This window comes from Pelodiscus sinensis, chromosome 24 (assembly GCF_052426305.1).
Source record: "Pelodiscus sinensis isolate ZL-2025 chromosome 24, ASM5242630v1, whole genome shotgun sequence".
Classification (NCBI taxonomy): Eukaryota; Metazoa; Chordata; order Testudines; family Trionychidae; genus Pelodiscus; species Pelodiscus sinensis.
The window spans coordinates 13,954,948-13,974,690 of NC_143075.1; the positions used below are offsets into that span (position 1 = coordinate 13,954,948).

Sequence of the window (19,743 nt, forward strand, 5' to 3'; positions counted from 1 at the left end):
GTAAAATAGGGCACAGTCGGGGTCTTCTTTCCCCCTCAGCAGCACCATGGAGCCAAAACTGTGTATCCTTCTTGATCTAGATCAGTGTTTCTCAAAGTGGTCTCTGGACTGATCTGAGCACGCAGCTACTGGACCACTCTGGTTTGTACCAGCTCCACAGCCATGGAGCCATTTACCATTTGCAGCCAAGGGGAGCCACAGCATTATCACCTTCATGCTTTCTTAAAATTAAAATTCAGGCCCAGGAGAGGAATACAGGATGTTATGAAATTGTTAAAACTTATTGAATAGGAAAATGGTGACATCTGGTGGCTAGTGAAGGTGTGTCTGACTGGAGACCGTTTTAACTTCGAAAACGAGGGGAGAGACCAAAATGGAAAGTTTTGAACTGGAAAGAGGGATTGAAAAGGTTAGAACCTGCTTACAGATGAGATGAAAAGGGGATATGACAGAATCGGGCAGAATGTGAGGGGTGCCACCGGCCCCAAATGTTACGCCAGTGCCAGTGTGAAGTGACCTGAGGTGAATTTTTACGTCTCAATACAAGGCCAATGGAACTGTGACAAGTCGCACATTTGAAATGGGATTACTGTCATGCATCTTCATGAGCCCTAGGGGAGCCTACTGCCAGTAGCCTCCCCAGGAATTGAAATGGGGGGAGGTTGAATTTACAAGGGGGGGTGTCAGGGCTGATGAGGGGTGACACCGTGAGGGGGAAGGTGGGCTGTATGGCACCATAGTTCACAATACTGGGGGGGGGGTGTTGGAGACATTCAGTGGGGGGGATACACCCCCATGGGGGGTAGGGAAATCCCCGTCTACGCTGTTGTGTATTGCTGAGGCCAAGAGTGTTGTAGCGACTGTAAAACCTTAGACCGCGACACAGGGAGACGGGTTTATACAAAAACGTTCCCTGTGCTCCCCTCTCTTCCCGTCCCCATGGCCACAGGCTCCCCCCACAGCTCCCCTCCCCACTTTCTCCGGCAGGCCGAGTCAGCGGCGCCGCCTCCCTCCCGCCCGCTGGCGGCCCCGCCCCCGCGGCGCTGGGCGGGAGATTTGGACACCGCCGGGGCAGGCGGCAGCAACAGGCCGGGCGCGCCATGGAGCCGGAGGGGGAGCCGGAGCGCGAGCGCCTCTTACACACTCAGGTATAGGGCGAGGTGAGCCCCTCCCTCCCCGCTTTAGGGGCGCCCCTTCGCTTTTATCCCATGGGTGGCACCGCCCCCAAGTGTCTCGCTCCCTACACAGCCCCTGGGGGGGCACCCGCCGTTCCGCCCGGGGCCTGCTTCTCCTCCTCCCCAAATACCCCGGCCCGCCTCCGTTTTGCCCCGCCTCACCTCTCCCCGCCATTCCTCGGGGCACGCAGTTCCACGCCCAACTGGCCGGGGTCCCGCCCCCGTGCAGTCTGCTGCTGGGAGGTAGCTCTGTCCATTCCCCCATCCCTCCCTCCTGGTGGGTTCCCTTCCTACCCTATTCAGAGACTCGAGATCCCCTCTCTGATACAGAGGCAGGTTTTCCAGTTTCACCTCTGCAAATCTCTATAACAATGTTCCCTGTAATTTTTTTTTCATCCATGTTCAGAATAATGTTTATGTGCAGGGAGGCATATGCAGATGTGCACCACCATGCTGCCAGCTGTGGGTGCTAATCAGCTGGGTGGCATTTGAATTTCTCCTGGGTGGCTTACACGAAAGACTGCTCTCTACCCTAAAAACTGTCATTTAATCCCCTTTTTAGAGCTATTATGTTCCCTCCATTTCTTTCCCACACACTTCCACTGTGGGATAGTGTGTACAAATGTTATGCCAGTGTCTGAACTGATACAAGAGTAGGCCCTTTTCTTCTATAATAATAAATGGTTCTATGTTATACAATTCATTGTTGGGAAGACCATCCTCCCAAACCTAAATCAAGTCCTAAATTTTCATTTTCCCAATGGAAGAAACGAATTAGAGTCAAACTGTCCAGAGGAAACAAAAGTCCAGCCTTTAAAAATGAGTATGTCTCAACAGTGTGAAAAGGCTTTGAGCATCTTCAACTTAGGTTTTTACTATTTTTATTGTGCTTTTTTTTGCCCTCTCCCACAAAATTAAGTTATGGCTATTGGACAGAGCATATACCTACATTCAAATCTTGATTCTTCGGTCACTTGCCACCTGCTACTTAGTACTGTGGGTAATCTCAGAGTCTTCAGAGTGGCAAGCTCTGTATAAGTATATAAAACTCAGATCCTGAGAGGTGCAAATAATTGAAAGTTAGGAGCCTAAATAGCTTTGAGCATCTTGGCAAAGTATGGGCCAGATGGATGAGGCCCAAAGGATGTCCTAAGGGCTTCTTAGCATATGCAACTCCTAATGTAGTTATTAGGAGGTAAAGATGCTAAGCATCTTCCTGGACTGGGCCAATAAAGAGTATTTACTTTTGTATACAGTTACAGTACAAAGGCAGTTTGAGCTAATTGTGAATTAAAAACAAAAAAATTTTATTGGGTCAAGCCTAAGTAAACAGAAAATATCAAAGTTAATTTGTAATGGAAAAGCAATGGGCAAGGTGTCACTGATGCTGTGATTTGATTGAACATTCATTACTTGAATATTTTAGTAATAAATATTAATAATTTGTTTAAAAGTCTTTGTATCCTTAAGGTGTATAGAGCTTTCCTGGTAATAGAATAATTTATATTGTCTCTCTTGTCCTTTCCCATCCTGTTTTTTCTCCCAATTTAATTTAGATTGTAACCCTAAAAGATAGCGGAATCCATTTTTTAAAGCATTATACATACTTCAGGCACTGCATGCTTTATAAACGTGCCATTGCAATAATTTTCTTCTGTATTGTTTCAGTCTGTAAATGTGTCTTTATAATTTAAGTGAGAAATGGTGTATTGGTATGAAAAGTCCACAGCATAATTTGTTTCGGATTGTTTCAGAGGCTAAAGGCTGCAGTTCACTACACTGTTGGTTGTTTAAGCCAAGAAGTTGCAGAAGATAAAGAAATTCAGTTTAGCAAACAAAGCATTGCAGCTATTTCAGAGATCACCTTCAGGCAATGTGGTATGTCCATACATATCTATGCTGTATTTGTAAGTAGAAACAATCAGTGGATATTAAGTATTTTTTTTTTTAAATTGAACTAGAATTAGATGTAAGGAGTGTAGACTGTGTCTTGGATCATTTTTAAAGAGTGCAAGAACTATTTAATTTTATTTTCCTGGCATGAAGGGGGTACTACAGATATGAAATCTCACGTATGATCTCATCTATGCAACAAAATGGTCCACATTAAGAAACTGGCTTCAAGAATGTATATTGATAATAGTTCCAGATAACATGGTTCATAGGTGCCAACCTATCCTCCAGGCATGGGGTGCTCGACCCCCATCCAACCCTCATTCCAATCTTTCCCCCGAGCTCTGCCCTCTTCCACCCCTTCCCCACCATGCCTCCTCCACAATGTGCATCTGAACCCCACTCCTCCTGAAGCTTCTTGAACAGCATAAATCAGCAGTTCATGGTGTTCCCTTGGGTAGCAAGGGAGGAGTAGTTAAAGGGGCCCCTGGCATGCAAGAGGCATCAGAGGAAGAGAGGGGAGCTTGGCACTGGTGGATGCTAACTTTTCCCCATGGGTGCCCCAACCCTTGAGCACCCATGGGGTTGGCACCCATGACATGGTTGTGCTGGCTCTTGCCTGATAGTGTAAAGCAGAGACAGCCTTTTTTAATTGCAAGAATGAAGCTTGTCTTTCTTATTGTGTAAGCAGCCATTCAGTCTCTTGAAACCGTGTTTTCTGCACTTCTTCTAACATTATAAATGCTGAAGCATATAAACTCTTGGGCCGTCTGGGGAAGCTTATGTTTGCTTGGCATTTCTCTGATCTGGGACTGATTATCAAGGCAACTTATTTCTTCATTTCTCCCCATAACTAGATAGTTATTATGTATAGGCTTCATTGCTGTTTTATATCTAGTTTTTTAAATAAATACAATTAAAGGAATGCTTGTAAAAAGCAAAACAGAAAACAAAGGCCATGGGTACTTCGCATGCATTTCCAAGCTCCAATAGTGGTTCTTTTAACAGTGGTGTATTAGGCCCAAAAGGTGTCGTTTTCTCCCCAAGTACATCTTCTGCTATAGAGCCATAATGTGCATTGGGCCACTTCAGTAGTGTCACAAATAACGATAAAAATGTTTCACACTTAACAGACTTTTATAAACATTAATCACTTGATATTAGCCATAGCTGTTTGGTCAAAGCATATGTCTTAAGGGTCTAATATCCAAGACTGTAATACTTAAACTCATGGAACCACAGTTCAAATTCTAGCAGAACAATTCAATCCATCATACTTGCAAAGTCAATTTTGCTGTATGTGTCTTTCAAACTGAAATCTTAAAAATGTGAGTTCCTTTTTGCTCTGTATGGATATTAAAGGTTCCTGGGCAAAAACTGTAACAGTAGTTTATTGCTATTATATAATAATGTACAAAGACTCGCCTTGGTGTCCTGATCAATGTTCCCTCTAATGTTTTCCACGTGTAGAATAGTTTTATGTGCCCTGCTAATCAGCTGGGTGGCATCTAAATCTTTCCTGAGTGGCTGCACAAGCACCCATCTTATAGGGAACACTGACCCTATCCAAAAATATCCATAATCTCCCTATACTGTTGCAGGGATGTTAAACACTAGTCGACTATCCAATAATCATTTACTTATTGGATAGTCTTTTAACTAGTTGATTTCCCCCCCCACACACACACACACACACTGCCCTTTTAAAACGCCGTCTCTGCACATTTTAAAAGAGTAGCTGCCGTGGAGCCCAGAGCCAGCTGGGGAGTCCTCAGCTGACCCCGGGCTCCCTGCAGCATTTCCCCAGAATCTGGGATCAGCTGGGGACTCCCCAGCTGACCCTGGGTTCCGGGGAAGTGCCGCGTGGAACCTGGGTTCAGCTGAGGACTCCCCAGCTGACCCCGGGCTCCTAGCGGCATGCTGTGAGTCCCTCGCTGACCCCAGGCTCCATGGCTTTGAAATGCACAAGAACCCCCTTTGGGGACTCTTGTGCATTTCAAAGCAGGCAGCCCCGAGTCAGCAGGACTTCCCAGCAGGGGCTCTTGTACATTTCAAAGGAGGAATGCGGAAGTGCCTATCGACTAGTCGATGGAAATTCCATTGACTAGTCCATGAACTGCGTTTTAACATCCTTATGCTGTTGTATGTGATATTTTGCTCTGCTTGTTTGCATGGGATGGTGCCCTTCATGCCTAGGGATGGTGGTATTTCAGCATTGTTGTTTGTGTACTTTCGGAAATGCTTTAGTCAAAAATTCTGTACATGTAACATTATTTACCACCATAATTGCTATAGAAATGAAACAGATTTAATCTTGTTGACTTTAGAAAGTGTTTTCAGCTGTGTAAAATGTATTTTTTTAACTTTTTTCTTTCAGAAAATTTTGCAAAAGACCTTGAAATGTTTGCAAGGTAGGCACTGCAGAAATACTTAGTTCTTACAGTCTTGGTTTTTTGCTCTTCACTTGTTGCTATGTTGGGATACAGAATGACCTTTCTTTCCTATCCCCCTTTCCCATTGTATCTGAGAACTTCTTACCTTTCTATATGTTTCAAGGGGTCCAACCTACTTTTCATTTAGTAGTTGATTGTGGTAACAGACATTTAGGTAACAGATATTGAAGCTTTGCTGAATTAGAATGCAGCTTTTATTCAGTCTTTGTTTGTTGGGGTTGAGAGTTTAATAATTTTTAAATCCTAGTGCACTGTCTGTATTGGTAATGATGATTCATACCTGTCAGTGCATTTTCCAAAGTTTTCTGAGTGCTTGACTCAAACTGTTTAATGGATGTGAATAGTGTTTTAAGAACTCTGGATAATATTGTAGCTTGTTGTTTCCCCCTCCTATCTGTTGGTCTCAGAATTGCTTTGTCAGTTTGTACCAAAGATGGAAAAAACATACACAATACAAGATAAATACATTTCCTAGAAGATAATAAAGCCCTGGTATTGAGCTTGCTTCCTGAGCGTAGCTTTGTGTGTGACTTGTGTTCTAATGTAGTTGCGTGCAGGTGTATGGATAAGTACAGCACAATATCCACAGTCAGAGGTTATCATTTTGCTGTGTTTGTTAACAGTGAATAATGCTCCTTGAAAAATGGATAAATAGGTAGTTTGTTTTCACCCTGTAAAACTGGTGTTGTGTGATGTGCCTGTGGTTTATGCTTATTTGTTCCATTAGAACTGTGGAACAGAAAATTATTGCTATTGAATGTTTTGTTAAACCATCTGAATGACTGAAGACTGTAGAAGCTGAAGCAGTTCAGTGTATCGTCAAGTCAGGTTTGGTGCCAACAACCTTTCCTCCCAACTGTATTCTGTATACAAAAACCCTGTGGATTTAAAATCTGTTTTGGGTCATCTGTGTATTTGCTTTAAACTATGGGTATCTGTAACTCTACTCTTATAAGTGCCCAAGCATCCTTGTATCTCTGTTCTCACAGCATCCCTTTGATTATTGCCACTCCTCTGCTTGTACAAAGCAGTATAGGGTGAACCTTTCTAGTCCGGTCGGTACTCTCTGGTCCGGGAACATCCATGGTCCCACATTATTTTAGTTAGCCAGATGTCCACTTACCATGGGTCTGACCAAGCTTCCCAGCCACCAGTCCTGGCTCTCACTATTCTGTGTTGTTATTTAGCTCTAATTTACCCTTAAATGTCTTCTGAGAGGCCAGTAAGCAGTGGAAGAGTTGGTAATGCTGCTAGACAATATTGACCTCCCGTGATTTGGCAAATTCTCTGGTTGGACACCACTCAGGTCCCGCAGTGTTCCCTTTAACATTTTCTATCCTTGAGTGGTTTGAAATCTCTTAGGCGCAACATCAATATTGAGGTGGTTGTGTGGATATGCACCAGCAATACAAACAAAACACATGCTTTTAAGCAGTTCATAGTGTGGAAGAAAATATATTAAAACAAGGGCTTAAGAGGGAGCAATGCTTACAATATTTAATATGAAATCAAATATACCATGTATGAATCAGTAACACAGTATTGAAAAAATTCATTAAGATCAGTGTTTGAGATATCTGCAACTCTCCAAAAAAATCTGTTAAAACAGTCTTTTTTTTTTTACCTTAAGCCATTAATACCAATATAAACTTTGTTTGAAATGTAATTGTGCAAATGTTTTGGCATCCACCCACCCGATACAGCCTGTTTCCAACACCCCCTCCAACCCAGACAGACAGAGAGGAGTGCAGCAAGTGAGTCCTGGACACCCCAAACAAACTCCCTCCTCCCACCCACCTCACTGCACAGTTGCCAGCACCCATCCACCCCTTTTCCTGACCTGTCCTTGTGCAATCTGCTCCCCTTAGCCCAGGCACCAGCAGTCTGTCCTGTTCTAACTTCCAGCCAAAACACAAATTATCCACACCTCCCCCCACCTTCACTTCACCTTATTGCCAGCAGCCCCCCTCCTTCTCCCATCTATCCCATGCAGTCAGCCCCTTATCTTCCCCTTCCTAAGAGGCTTGAGAGTGCTGAGTTTCTGCCTCTCTCACCTCTAGCAGATGGGACTCTCCAAACTCCCCTTCCCTCTGACTCCACCTCAGCCAGTCAATCACTCCCTCCCTCCCTCCCTCCTCCTCATCTCCCCCTTCCCCCCATTCACTTATTATCTCCGTTTACCTGCTCTGGGAGCTGTTCCATTTCAAACACAGAGACGCTCTGTTTAGCTACTTGCTAACAAGATGACATCCCACTTACCATCAGTCTTCGGAGCGCCCTGCCTGTGTGGGACTTTTGATCTTCTGAGCGTAGCTCAGAAAACAGCTGCACAAGTGCACAGCTTACAGGGAACTTAGGTCCCAAGGGTGCCAGAATAGAGAGATTCAATCTGTACTACTAAAATTGCCTTTTTTCCCAGCTGCTGGGACTGTCATTCCCCTCTTTGAATCCCATGTCTTTAAAATCAAGTTCAGGCTTGTTGTCCCCAACATCGAAACCTGCACAACTTCACCCCTAGCTATACCTTTACTTTCATTGCTCTTCCAAGGCCTTGTTTCTAAACATCCCTCTGCAGCCTCCACACATTGCCTTACACCTTGTTCTGTGTTACAGGGGACACCTCTGTCACAATTGCTTTCTCCTGATTTTTCTTTTCGCATGTTTAAAGAGAAGCTAGATAAATTCATGGAGGTTAGGTCCATAAAAGGCTATTAGCCACGGGATAAAAATGGTGTCCCTGGCCTCTGTTTGTCAGAGGCTGGAGATGGACGACACGAGACAAATCGCTTGATCATTGTCTTCGGTCCACCCCCTCTGGGGCACTTGGCACTGGCCACTGTCAGCAGACAGGCTACTGGGGCAGATGGACCTTTGATCTGACCCAGTATAACCATTCTTATGTTCTCTTGAGGCATTCCCCTTGCAGCATTACATCGTCTGCCCATGTGGTTACCTGCCTGCCAGCACACTTCTTTTTCTGGATCACTGGAAGGAATGGTTTTAAATTGGTGTCTTCAGATGACAGGGAAATGCTTTATCTCTGAGTGGGACTAGATGACTCACAAGCTCTGAATGCTTAGTAGTATGGGGGTGTCTGAACTAGGGAGCTTAAAGTGGTGCTGGGGATTCAGTAGGTGGCACTGTGAATCAATATTGACTCAACATGATGTTAAGAGGGAGCTGCGTTGTTTGAGGTGCCAATTTTCAGATTCTGCTCTATATAGGTTCGTCTATTGTCACTGCAGAATCTGAGCACCTTCCCCAGTGGTCTCCAACCTTTTTACACCCAAGATCACTTTTTAAATGACAGACCAAGCCAAGATCTACCGCCCCGCCCCTTCCTTGAAGCCCCGCCCTCTCTATTCTCCTCCTCTCCATCACTTGCTATCCCCAGTCCTTATACTGCTACTTTAAAAAAAAAATTTCCACCATTCCTCGCAGCCACTCACCTGTGCTGTTGCTCGAAGAGTAGCTGTTCCTCAAATGAGGAAATCTAATGTAAATGTACTGCGCAGGCACACAGTTCAGAGAGGGCTCAAGAGCTACTCTTAGAGCCTCCGAGATCTACCGGTAGATCACAATCTACTGGTTGGTGACCACGGCATTAAACCATTAGGTGATGTGATTAACATCTGTCTCATTCTCTTCCCAGAGAGGAAATTGTGTGTAACATTTGGGTCATTTTTTTTAACTAATACGTGCATGCTACTCTGTGTTTGTGTTAGAGAAAGCTAATTGAAGAAATGTGCCTTGCACTTGAAATGGATACTGGTGAATGTGACAGAATGGGATATGTTTATGTCCAATTATGAATTTATGATCTTACTTTATACTATGTGTGGAAATATTCGGGCACTGTAACTGCACAGTCCTGGACATGCTCACTGCTCAAGAAAGATGATTAACATCTTGTTGAAAGACTGAAAAGCCATCACGACTGCAATCTAAGGCTGTTAATTTTAATTGTCTCAACCCATGGAACAGTGGTCTCCCTACGTAGGGGCCCACAAGAAAGAGGCAAAGCTTCTCAGTTTAAGTACATGGCATAGAGATTGAGGTCCTGTTCTGGGTGGAGGGGGCCGACTGTCATGATGTGTAATAAAGACTTGCAGGATAAGGAAAATCAGATGAGGGCAGGGTATGTCTCAGGACTTTCTGTTGTTTTCCAAGAGTGCTTTAAGAGAAAAGTTTCTGTGGTTAAGACCTTCCTTTCTGAGCCCGTGTTCTTTGCTTTCATGCCATGTTGTCCACAGAGGGGGTAAACCATAAGCCAAAGTGCCCACAGCTCAGATGGAACTCTCAGGGAACATGTGTGAGTGAATGGAGACTAAGTAGGTATAAGCCACTGGTTTTAGGGTCTAGTAGCTGGATTGAAGCATCACACATCTCAAGGATTGATGTTCGATCAAACTCGTAGGCTCAGAGTTATAGACCCAAAGTTAGAAATAGTGACTAGCTAGGATTCAGACATAGACAACTGGAAATGGTAGAAAATGTTTCTCATAGATGCTGCTATGTAAAAGCTTAGCATCAGCTAGGACCCAAAAGCCCTCTTAAACAATGGACTGAATTGTCTAGTTATGCTGTATACCTTCCAGGGATGTGACAGTGTACATGTTTAAAAGGTTAACTGATAATCCTGGCCTCATCAGTTAATCTTCATGGTTACATGCAACTCCCTTCCTCACCATGATGCTGCCTCTCAGAGGCAACAGCACTGGGGGAGGAGCAGGTGGGAGCTGGCTTTTAAGCATGCTCCCTCCATGTACCAGCTCCTACCTGTCCCTCCCCGCACTAGGGATGTAAGTGACTAGTCAACTATCTGGTGTTTTTCCTGACAAAAGTTGCATTGCAGTTGTTGCCAAAAAGCAGTTTTTGTTGGCAAAACGTGCTAGAGTAGACAAGCCCTTAGACAAGCAATTTGAACTCCAGATTCTTATTATCCTCGTCAATTTAGCTTATAAGATCTTTATGGCATGGGATTGACTTTTTTTATGTCTTCCGTGAAATGCTTAGTACATTAAGGGTCGCAAAATAGGGATAATATCCATCTTTGTTAAGAGCATTGAGACCCTTGAATATAAAGAAAGGTGCTGTCTAAATATCACCTATTATCATAAATAAGAGTGGATGGGGACTCTTGCTGGTCTATCTCATTCTAAGATGGTCAGATAAAGGTGAGAGCGCTCCTTTTTACAGATGTTTTTACTTAGCGTTTTAACACCTCTTTGCTACAGAGCTTATATTACAGGCTTTTTTATTTTTATTTTATACAGGCATGGAAAACGAACAATAATCAATACAGAGGATGTGAAGCTTTTGGCCAGGAGAAGCAACTCTTTGGTAAGATTAACTCCTTTCCCTCCCTCCATTTTGCTCCTAATAAATTACATAAATATTCCCAAGAGCATCTGCATAAAAACAATAGATGGTGGAATATTTATCTATATCCAAGTAATTTTTTCCCTTCAATCTGGAACATGTGACCCAAGTTCATCTCAGAAGAGTTGGTGAGGACTGGAGCTTTATTTTATATTCCTAACTACCAGATGCAGTATAACTTAATTGGGCACAGAGTGTCTGAGAGGAAACAAGATTATGGTGTTCCATACTGGAACCATAATTGTGTTAGCTGTAAGTTTGTGTAAACATAGCTGTGTGCTAACCAAGGAATGGGGGTATAGTATCAAAGCCAAGGGTCTCAGCTCTGTAGAATGTTTCTACATCCTAGAAATTCAACTGAGAATGAAGGCTTCGTCCAAAAAATAGGTCAGCTGATGCTTGGCCCTTCAGATTTATGGGATGTTTCTGTCTGCAGACAGGAAGTTGGTCAGCTTGTTTTTATGGTTTCTTGAGAACAGGCTGCGTCCCCAACAGAATACACATTAATTCTCTATTGTTAGCTAAGGTACATCACCCAGAAGAGTGAAGAGCTTGCATTGAATAATCTGGAACAAAAGGAGAGAAAGAAAAAAAAGTCCAGTGCAGCAAAAGGAAGAACCACCTCTGATGAGCAGATGGAGGCTGGTATAGCTGAGAGTGAGGATTCCAATATGGCATGATCTTCCTCTTAAAACCACTTTTATACTTGCTATTTGTTTTGTAGTATGGAGCAGTAAGGATTCATTACTATCCTTGGGGAACAACTGCGGTCTATCTGTATTGTAACTCCATTGGGATTTGCCTTTGGGAGGGTAGCTAAGCACTGAGTCCTTAGTCTTATAGGTGAACATAATTAATGTTTTAATTCCACCTGCAAAAAACAGGAATCAATACCAAAAGCTTTTTAGAGGTCATCAAAGGAAGGTTTAAAAGATAAAATAGTATTGCCATATTTTCATGGGGTTTTTTTGTTTGTTTGTTTCCTGGAAGATAATTTATTATTGAGTGCTTGCAACTCTAAGGGCTCATCTAGACTACGTGGAACAGTCGAAAGAGGATATGCAAATTCTGCAGGAATTTTTGTATCTTCTTCTGATCGCACTTTCAAAAGTAGAGCTTTCAAAAGTGAAAGTAGTTTAGATGCAGTTTTTTCTGCGAATCCTCCCACCTTTGTTGAAAAGCTGCTCTTCCTCAAAAATGAGGTTTACGCGGCTTTTCGACAGGGAGGGGGGGTTGCTGCGTCTAAACTACTTTCACTGCGGAATTTGCATATCCTCTTTCGATTGTTCCGCAAAGTCTAGATGAGCCCTAAAGCAAGATATCTTTTACCTAACCACGTAAAAGAATCTAGAGACTGTGAGGGGCTCTTTCTGGCAATCTTTCTTCTTCAAATTACAAGTGTGAATTGTGTTCCTCCACGCTTGTTGATTGCTCCTTTGTGGAAAGGTATAAACATATTTCAGTCATAACTTTTGGTTGTCATTCCTTTTGGCTATTAAAATATTTTTCTGCATTATTTTGTCTAGTGAAATTGCTTGTGTAAAATTACTTTTAATTACGATGAACAAGCTGTACTTTGAGCCTTTGTGTTTAGATGAAATAAAAAATACTGACAACTTATCCTAAGATTCTTCATCTCTGCTAGTGCCAGACCTTCTGGCTAAGGTCAAATATAGCACTGGATTATTATTGGATATGTACACAAACATGTTTACCGATGAATGGGATCAATGATTTAGAGTTACTTCTAAATAATTATTCTGATTCTAATACACAGGGGGATGGAGCTAGCTTCTTTTGTGCCCTTTTCTGAATAGGGATGGAAGCGACTAGTGGATGATCTGATAAGCATATGCAGGGGACAGAGTAGGCAGAGGTGCAGCAAGGGACTGGGCATGAGCCAGTACAGCTCATTACCAGCTTGTGCCCAGTTCTCCCCCACGCTGGTCTTGTGCTTTTTAAATGTATGTCCTTTAAAAAGTGTGTGTTCAGATATTTTAAGGGCTGTTATAAAGAGGACAACATCAGCTGTTTTCCATGTCCACTAAAAGTCACACAAGAAGTAATGGGGCTTAATCTGCAGCAAGAAAGATTTTGGTTAAACAATTTTTCTAAATATCTAAGAGTAGTTAAGACCTGGAATAGGTTTCCCCTATCATTGGAAGTTTATGAGAACAGGTTGGACAAACACCCGTTAGGAATGGTCTAGGAGGTTTACTTGGTCCTGCCTCAGTGTAGGGGCCTGAACTTGGTGACCTTACTTCCAGCCCTACATTTCTATGATTTAAAAACTTCTATATAACAGTAAATAAAATGAATCCTTGGGCTTCCACCATTGAATGTACCAATCAGATGCCTTTCCCAAATTAATATAGACCTCATTTCCCTGTCTTGTTTTTATGGGAAGAGATACATGTTCAATGAATTGCTTGGGTGTATAATTACTAGAAGACTTACCCGTTGTTGCTCAGGTCCTTAACTTAATTTTTTGTTTTTTACTTAAATCATTGGTCTGGGATAGAGAGGTTCAGTATGCAGGCTTCCCTGGGGTGAGAGGACTACCCCAGCCCTTCCTTATCACAGCAGCAGATTGGGGCCAGGTGAAAAGCAACTTTCCATGATCACTGCAGCTGTAGCAGGCACTGTTGGGGGTGGGGTGCATTTCCCCAGATTGGGACAGGTCCAGGTTCATCTGCCACTGTACTCCCCAGCCAGAGTGAGGAATGTCAGACTGCACTCACTCAGCATGAAGTTATCTTTAACTGCTTCATAGCTTTATGATAACGAGACTTGTCCTGAGCTGCCCAAGTAGTCTCAATGGTGGCTTGTCCTCCTAGGACCGTGGCTGCAGACTTAATGCTCCTCAAAAGAAGCTTGAGGCTCTGCTTTTTTAAAAACAAGTTTGAGACTGCTTATAATTAAACAACTGAGCTGTTTTCCCCATAGTGCTGTAAAGTGTAGCTATATCATTTTCAAAGTCTTCCACATCCCCTTCACAAAAGTGAGCAGTAGCATCACAACAGTTCTTTGAAGATGCTAACAGGCAGCTAGACTGTAATTTTGAAAATGCTAGGCATCCACAGAAAGCATCTAGAGGAGGAATGATGCAGTTTGGATCTGCATGAAGTTCTTTGGGTGAACTTTGGATGTTTTAAGATTGTTTCTTTCCTGCACCCCAACCCAAAGCAACAACAGTTGGAACTTTTGACAGACTGAATGTAATTTGAATCAAGGAGCACTAGCAGTGAATTGGAACTAAAGGACAGAACATTGAAGGCATACTGGTCTTATTTATTCGCTTTTAATCAGATTATTTATTTAGCTACTCTGGGGAAGAAGTTATAAAGTCCATAGAAGTGAATTGCTTTGAGGCTGATCTGCCTTTTGGTCTGCTCCCCTGAAATTCTGATGTGGTGCTGTGCACATTTAATCTTCTGTGAGCTATGGAAGATTTCAGCTGTTAAATTTTTTGTTTGTGACTGTATCCAGAATATTTAAGTTGCATACTTAATAGTTTGCATTTTAAAGAGATTTACCAATATTAACTAAATAACTGCTACCAGTCATGAGGTTTTTAGGTTCTGTCCAGCAGTTTACAAGGAAAGGTAAAATTTTCTGCCATGAGGACACACCACAGTTGTTGGCTCAGGGTGCTGGAGTTTTCAGGGAGGACAGCTATGCAGAATAAATTATCTCTTCCCTCCTGAAATACTATAAGAAGGGTACACTTGGCCATAAGTCAGGCTTTAAGAAAAACACCAAATATTACAGGAGTTGGCAACACTGAGTCTTTCACTCCATGAGGATATTCAGCCAGAGCAGCTTCTTTCTGACATGGTGACCACAAGGAAGAAACAACTTCAAGGATGTAGTTTGTTCTGATGGCAATAACGATTACATTTTGGAAATGGATTACTTCAGTTGGTTATTGCAGTGGAGAATTCTTGGAATGTTAGAAGTTAAACTTTGATCATTCCGGATAGCATATAAGACACAATCCTTCTGCCTTTAAATTGTCTCTTTGTGGCCTCTCTCATCACCAAGCCTATGCACATATTCCACTCTCATGAATCATTTGCAGATAAATCACCCTATTTTGTACTCAAGACTGTCTGGTCATTATCGGAATAATGGTGAGGAAATTATGGGGTTTTTTTTTTTAGCAAATGGAATGCACATTCAGCTTAAATTAACAGCAAATACACTCTTAATAGCAGTGCAATCCAGAAGCTTTAATTAAGGGTTAAATCCAGACCCTGGAAATTGGGAAGTTAATTGCTCTTTGCTATTTTCTCCATCACTGCATGAGTTGAGAAGGAGGCGGAGGCTGCTGTAATATAAAAATAACTGAACTAGAAGTTTTCCAAAGAAAGAAAAGATAACTTGCAAAGCGGAGAAGTAGCTCATTGCTGAGCTGGATCAGGCAGTTTTCCACATGCATCCACTGTTCTGCCTGTTTCTTCTGCTGACTTCTATCTCCAGAATGATGGGGGCTGCTGCACGTCCAACACAGGAAAGATATGTATCGAAAGATGGCAAGGTAAGCTAAGAATGGATACAAAGCCATTATGTTTATAATGCTTGTCACTCTTATTATTTGTACTGTATCCAGGTGAACAACAGTTCCTCATCTGAGGGCACAGGGTACTTAAACTGGCAGGATCTAATAACAGGAGAACCCGAGGCATTGGTTTGTTGCAGTTCCACGTTTCTCTGCTCTGTGCCCTCTATTTCCTCCTCTTGTTTATCCTGCTCCTTTCTTTAGTGGGGACTACTATTTCCTCAAAGGCTGACCTCCCTTTAAAAGCAATACAATAACTACGTTACCTTGTTTGTACATCATTTAGATGACACCTTCCACATTGGGTCCTGTCTGTACTTCCCTGACATATTAAAGTCCTATGGAAATGTAATAAGCATAATGGCTTGACCAGTTGTCCCTGACCAAAAACTCCCCCTTCCTCCTAACACATATACAACTATTGTGTCAGTTGGCTGCTTTTTCCTCCACACCAGAAGTGCATGCAACTCAATGGAACTGCAGTTTGTTGAAGTGTGTTAGTATAATTTGTAATGAAAAGTGTTATCTTGCCATAAGAGATTTGTCAGCCCCAGACAGAGAACTCTAGCTCTGCACTGAATAGTCCAATAACATAATGGTGTAGTCACTTAACTGCCTATATGTGTCTACATTAAAAAGAGCCTTAATTTATAAAGATAATTGAATGCTTTTACTGGTTTCTAAAAAAAAGTAATTAAGTTAGCCATTTAAAGAGTTTTCAGCTTTAAGTATTTGATTTACTGTACTCTTGAAAAAGATCCAAGAATCAGTACATAAACTTGACCATTAAAAAAGGATTTTTCATTGAAATTATAGAACAAGCTACAGCATTGCAGTTGGATAGTTTATTAGCTGATAGCTCTTGACATTTAGTTGAGACTTTTTAAAGGATGTTGAAAACTAACACTTTTTAAAAGGATACAGATTAAAAAACAACACTTCTGTCTTTTATACCTGTTATGGCAAGTAACAAAACTACTATTAATTGAAATTTTAGCAGAGAAGAAAAAGTCAGTTTGATATGTATACATTTTTATATAAGCAGCATGTATGGCCTGGGTCTCACAATAGGGGGAAAATAATTATATAAGAAAGACGATTGTATAGCCAAAATATTGGCAAGTACAATATTTTTTCATTCTTCTTAATAACCAATTAAATTTCCAGTTGACACTATTCCTGTAAGAGGATATCATTATATGGTCCTGGGAACAGCTCTGTCTCTCCATATAAAGCCTGAATGATTACGTTGAGTTAGAGATAATATTGTGACAAACAAAAGCTCTTTTCAAATGAGGAACTCCATGTTCTATGAATCTGAAATATCCTGCTACTGCAGGGGCAAGAAACCTTTTTTGGGTTAGGGGCTGCTGACTGACAGAAAAATCAGTCGGGGGAAAGGTGCACACAAGTGAGAAGGAAAAAAACTTCACAGATATGGCTTCCAACTGAGAAGGGAGAGACCCCCCCACACATTCCCCTTGCACACCAGAGTCCTAATGGGGCCCAGCCTAGTAGATTGTGAGCTCCATCCCTGCGGTGGAGCAACAGCATGGGCTCCCCAATACTGAGGGGGACCCTGAGCTTTGGGGGCTTGTTTCACGCAAGCTGAGGACTGCATCCGGCTCCCGGGCCTGAGTTTCTCCATCCCTGCACTGTCTCACTGCTGGACACATCATGCAAAAAAAGTAATTGAGAAATTACGATTTTGCGTGCTGCTAGTTTGCCCCAGTGTTGCTGAAATACATTCACAGAAATAGTGGGCAGCTCAGTTTCTGGAGTACAGATATAGATGCAGTGTGCCCTTCCTTTCTGTGCTAGAATGTGCCTTTCAACCACACTTCAGGCTTCTTTCTGTCACTTGGAAGAGCTTTCCTCCTAAGATTAACAAGTCTCAATTCTCTCTCTCTCTTTTTTTTTTTTTAAACAAGTACTTGCATGAACTGACAGATGTAAAGAAAAGCACTTTGCTTACTTTCCTCTCTCTACTGGCTGACTGGATATCCCAGATGGATGATGCATCCCTAATGAAGGAGGAAGTAAAGCTGGCCAACCTGCAAGAAAGCGCTGCCTTTCATCAACCTCGAGCGTTGGAAAAGTCCCCCTGCAGGAACTTCTTCTGGAAGACTTTTTCCTCCTGCTAATAGAATAGCTTCCTGAAATTCTCGTTAGCCGTCTAAATCAGGATGAATATTACCAGCGACTGCTTTTCTGTAAACAGATAGTCTCTTTGTATTAAGTGTGATTAGACCTTCTCCCCAAACTCATTCTTTAAATAAAACTGAGTAGAACTGCACAGTCAGAAATAATTTTGTGATTGAAATGGAGCAAACACATCAAGATTTAACTATTAATTATTTGGCTGCATGTCAGAGAAAAAGCTGAATGTCAACTGCCCCATAACGTGTTCTAGTCCTGCAGTTCTCATTTGCCCAAAATCCTTTAAAGACAATTGCAGCAGCAAGTTTAGTAAGAACACCATTGTAACTAATCTGTAGCAGAGCTGCAAGGATCATGCTATATTTTTATTCTTGCTTCTTAGGTTTTTCATATCATTATCTGGTACAACCTCCTACTTTATACTATACCACTGTAGAACTTGTTCTGGGAAAGACTTTTCACTTTGTTTTTAAAACTTAAACAACATATAGTCTTAGCAGCACCTTTAAAGACTAACAAAACATGTAGATGGTATCATGAGCTTTCGTGGGCACAACCCACTTCTTCAGATGTTCCAACACTCCGGTCATCTAAAGAAGTGAGTTGTGCCACGAAAGCTCATGATACCATCTACATGTATTGTTAGTTTTTAAAGTGCTACCAGATTATTTGTTCTTTTTAAAGTTTTTCCTGTTACAGACTAACTCAGCTACCCATCTGAAGCTTTAGTTTTTAAAGTTCTTTTGGAAGACCTAGTTTGTAGTGGTGTTTTTGTTTTTTGTTTTAAATACCTACCTACACCCATATCTTTAATACTGTTACAACCACCAGTAGTTTGGTTGTGGGGTCAACGTTAACCTATACATATGAGATATAGTTTTAATTACTGATTAGTATAAATTAAGAGTAAGCTTTACAGTTTCCGATGCAAGAAGGGACCGTTGTGACTACCTAGTCCGACCTCTTATATAACCCAGGCCATAGAATTTTCCCAAAATAATTCCTAAAGCATTCCTTTCAGGAAAAAAATGTAATCTTGATTTTAAAATGATCAGTGATGGAGATAGGTAAATTGTTTCAATGATCAAGTATTCACTTTTGAACATTTACATCTTATTTCTAGTCTGAATTTGTCTAGCTTCAGCTTATATATACTGAATCGTTCTATACTTTTCTCTGCTAGATACAGAGGCGCACAGGCAATATTTGTTCCTCACAGTATAGACTACAATTAAATAATCCCTTAACCTTCATTAAGCTAAATAACTGAGATTGAGTCTTACAAGAAAACATGTTTTCTAATACTTTCATCATTCTCATGGCTCTTCTCTGAATCCTCTCCTATTTATCAACATCTTTCTTGAATGCTGGGCTCTAGAATTGGAGCAATATTCCAGCAGCAGTCACACTAGTGCCAAATACAGCAGTGAAATAATCTACCAGAAATTCCCCCATTGATGCATGCCAGTTATCACATTAGCTCTTGTGACCACAGCACCACATTGGAAGCTCATATTCATCTGATTCTCCCATAATCCCTAAACCTTTCTGTCACTACTTCCCAGGATAGTCCTGTATCATGTAAGTATGTTCCTTTGTTCCTAGACAGTTGTCTATATTGTAACACACATTGTTTCCTAGCATCTAGTTTACCAAGAGATCCAGATCACTCTAAATCAGTGACCTGTGCTTTTTGTTATTTACCATTCAACCAGTTTTTCAATCATCTACAAACTTTTAGTCATGATTTTATTATTTTTTCCAGGTTATTGCTAAAAATGTCACATAGCATAGGACCAAAAATGGAGTCTGAGGGACCCCACTGCAAACATACCCATTGTAATGACTCCCTGTTTACAATTACGTGTTGAGACCTATCAGCCAGTTTAATCCATTAATATTTAACATTAATTTGTATAACATTCTATGTGTTTTAAAATCAAAATGTTGGGCATTTCCAAGTCTAATGCCTTATAGAAGTCTAAATATATTACAGCTACACTGTTCCCTTTAACAACCAAACTTGATTCTCATCAAACTTATGCAAGGCTAGCATCTGGCAGTGTTTTATAGATGAATAAAAGAAGTAGGTCCAAGACATATGGAAAAATAGTCTGAA

General features: G+C 41.6%; 1 protein-coding gene across 1 annotated transcript; it reads left to right on the forward strand.

Annotated features, from left to right (window-relative positions):
• The first annotated feature begins 989 nt into the window (after positions 1 to 989).
• On the forward strand, positions 990 to 12,523 carry CENPS (centromere protein S). The gene is made up of 5 exons (XM_006127060.5): positions 990 to 1,148; positions 2,930 to 3,053; positions 5,446 to 5,479; positions 10,798 to 10,864; positions 11,425 to 12,523. Exons 1-5 carry the CDS (start codon positions 1,101 to 1,103, stop codon positions 11,581 to 11,583), a joined length of 432 nt encoding a protein of 143 aa, XP_006127122.1. The 5' UTR covers positions 990 to 1,100; the 3' UTR covers positions 11,584 to 12,523.
• Positions 12,524 to 19,743: the final 7,220 nt, after the last annotated feature.

What these genes read in the sequence shown, in the direction of transcription:
- CENPS (XM_006127060.5), top strand. Translation starts at nt 1,101, where the DNA reads ATGGAGCCGGAGGGGGAGCCGGAGCGCGAGCGCCTCTTACACACTCAG. An exon ending in GATCACCTTCAGGCAATGTG is followed by an intron (nt 3,054 to 5,445) that starts GTATGTCCATAC and finishes TTTTTCTTTCAG; the next exon opens with AAAATTTTGCAAAAGACCTT. An exon ending in GACCTTGAAATGTTTGCAAG is followed by an intron (nt 5,480 to 10,797) that starts GTAGGCACTGCA and finishes TATTTTATACAG; the next exon opens with GCATGGAAAACGAACAATAA.